The sequence below is a fragment of the Brassica oleracea genome, chromosome C6, assembly GCF_000695525.1.
Source record: "Brassica oleracea var. oleracea cultivar TO1000 chromosome C6, BOL, whole genome shotgun sequence".
In the NCBI taxonomy this organism is placed as follows: domain Eukaryota; kingdom Viridiplantae; phylum Streptophyta; class Magnoliopsida; order Brassicales; family Brassicaceae; genus Brassica; species Brassica oleracea.
The window spans coordinates 21,246,784-21,249,234 of NC_027753.1; the positions used below are offsets into that span (position 1 = coordinate 21,246,784).

General features: G+C 30.8%; 1 protein-coding gene across 1 annotated transcript in view; it reads left to right on the forward strand.

Annotated features, from left to right (window-relative positions):
- LOC106297710 overlaps positions 1-445 on the forward strand; it is a 4,631-nt gene extending 4,186 nt beyond the window's left edge. The window contains exon 2 of the mRNA XM_013733901.1: positions 21-445. Coding sequence (XP_013589355.1) covers positions 21-445 — 425 coding nt within the window. The remainder of the gene's footprint in view (positions 1-20) is intronic.
- Positions 446-2,451: the final 2,006 nt, after the last annotated feature.

Below are 2,451 nucleotides of genomic sequence, written 5' to 3' on the forward strand. Positions count from 1 at the left end.
GAATCATTTGCTATTTGAAGGTTTATTGTTCGACAGTGAGCAATTGGGAAACAAAGCTCGAGAGGAAACCCGTTTATGGTATGTAGCTCAGAATTTGGAAAGGAGGGCAGATGATCATAGGGATCCATCTATCCAAGCCCCAGTCACTTGGAAGTGCCCTCCGGTGGATTTCCTCAAGTGCAATATTGGTTTCAAATGGGAGAAGAAAAAGAAAATTGCAGGGGCGGCTTGGGTAGTGAGAGACTCATCAGGTACAGTTCTTCTCCATAGCAGACGGTCTTTTGGGGAAGTGGAATCGAAAAGTGAAGCCCAGTTTGTCAGTGTTGCTTGGGCTATTGAAAGCATGAAGAATCACAGATACTTAAAGGTACACTTTGCTTTTGAAGGAAGAATGCTAGTAAATGCCATCATCAGACCTCGCGAATGGCCTTCAAGTTCAAAGTGATGGAAATCAGATTATTACTAAGGAATTTTTTGGAATGGCGGGTGCTCTGTGAATCGTTTGAAGCTAACAGAGGAGCACGCCTTATAGCTACTAGTGCAGTTCAGGACTTCAGATTTCAATCCTACGTTGCAACTGGTGCACCTCGATGGTGCTCTCATGTTTTTTGATGTTTATATACCTCCTTTGGTTAATCTGTGTTGTACAAAAACTTGAAACCTTTGTCGTATGAATGCAATATACTAGATGGCAAAAAAAAAAAAATAATAATAAGGACGAGTACAAGCTTTGTATTCATGTACTTGTCCACTTTCCAGCATTCAACTTTGGAGGATAGATGGTTTGGTCAAAATCATGTCATGTTTTGAATGGAAGTTTGAAATTTCAGGGACAAAATCCAATGTTTCTAACCAATCCCATCAGACCTTGTCTAACATTATTGGTCCAGTTTCCCATGTTACGTAATTAGATTAAAAGTTTATTTTTACCGCTTTTGGATCGTTCGAATAAGTTGATTTTAATAATCATATCAATAATTTTAAGTTTTTAACCTATAAAAGTTTTGAATAATGAAAATGATTACCGTCTTGCGATAACTATCTGACGGTCGTGTATCTAAATTGTAAAATACTTTATTTAAAATTTAAGGTTGTCTTACTCTTTTGTTTTTTTGTCAAACGGTTGTCTTACTCTTTAAACTGCAAGATTCATGCATCATTCTTTTTCTAATTAAACAGACCAACTAGTTATAAGAAAAATGGGATAAGTGGCGGAGTGACTAATTATTATTTATCTCGTCTTTTAACGAAATCACCTACTCCATCTGTTTCATTATAAGTACTAGATTCTGACCCGTCTTTTAACAAAAGGGCGGGTATATTTTTTGTTTTATATCTTTTTATGTCTTTTCAATTGGTAATTTAAATATAGGTCTAATGGCATAAAACATAATAAATAATATTCTAAATAATGATAAAGATAAAAGAAATAATAGTTGGACCATACTTTTATCAATGGGTCACACTGCTATTTTAATAGAATAGATCGTTTTAGGTTTTGGTACACGGATTAAGGAAACAATTAATTTTGTACATTTCATATTAAAAAACATTATTACCTATACACTTAACCATATTTCAACAATTAGAAAAATAAATTTTGCATAAAATTAATAAATTTTGCATTGAAAATCGAAAACGACACTTATTTTGTAACGAATTTTTTTTTCTAAAACGACACTTAATATGAAACGGAGTGAGTATATTTCTCATCGACAATGTTTTTTTTTTCTCGACGTGTCCATCAAAATGCTAAAAAACTTTGAAATAGTTAAAAAAACACACATTGCTTAATCAGATTTTCCAAATATAAAAACTTTAATCCCTTCAACCAATAAGATTGCACTACCTGTTTCTCAAAAAAAAAAAGATTGCACTACCAGTTAAGAATGAAACTCTTAAGAGTTCAAAATTGGCGAGTTATAAATAAAGTTGTAAAATATATTTGGAAGTCTAAATCCATTCAGTTACAAAAAAAAAAAAAAAGTCTAAATCCATTTCGACATATTACTTTACATACAATTGAGGTAAACCTTAATATTTTACTTCTCAAATACTCAGTTGATAATGTCCATCATTCTCCCTCCGTTTTTTAATATAAGTCGTTTTAAAGTAATTTTTTTGTTTCAAATTATATGACGTTTTTGGTTTTCTATGTAAAATTTATTAACACTTAATATCATACGACCAATGATAATATACCTTCTATTTTATTATTGGTTGATTTGTGGTTAGGTAAATAATTAATGATGTTATTGTTTAGAAAATATAAAAATTTAATGATTTCTTAATCTATGTGCACAATTTTAAAACGACTTATATTAAAAACGGAGGGAGTATTTATTATAATTACCATTTTGAACAATGTATTGTAGTTTAAATATCATTATCGTGAATAATGACAAAATTATTGATAAAAAATACATTTTGAACAATGTATTGTAGTTTAAA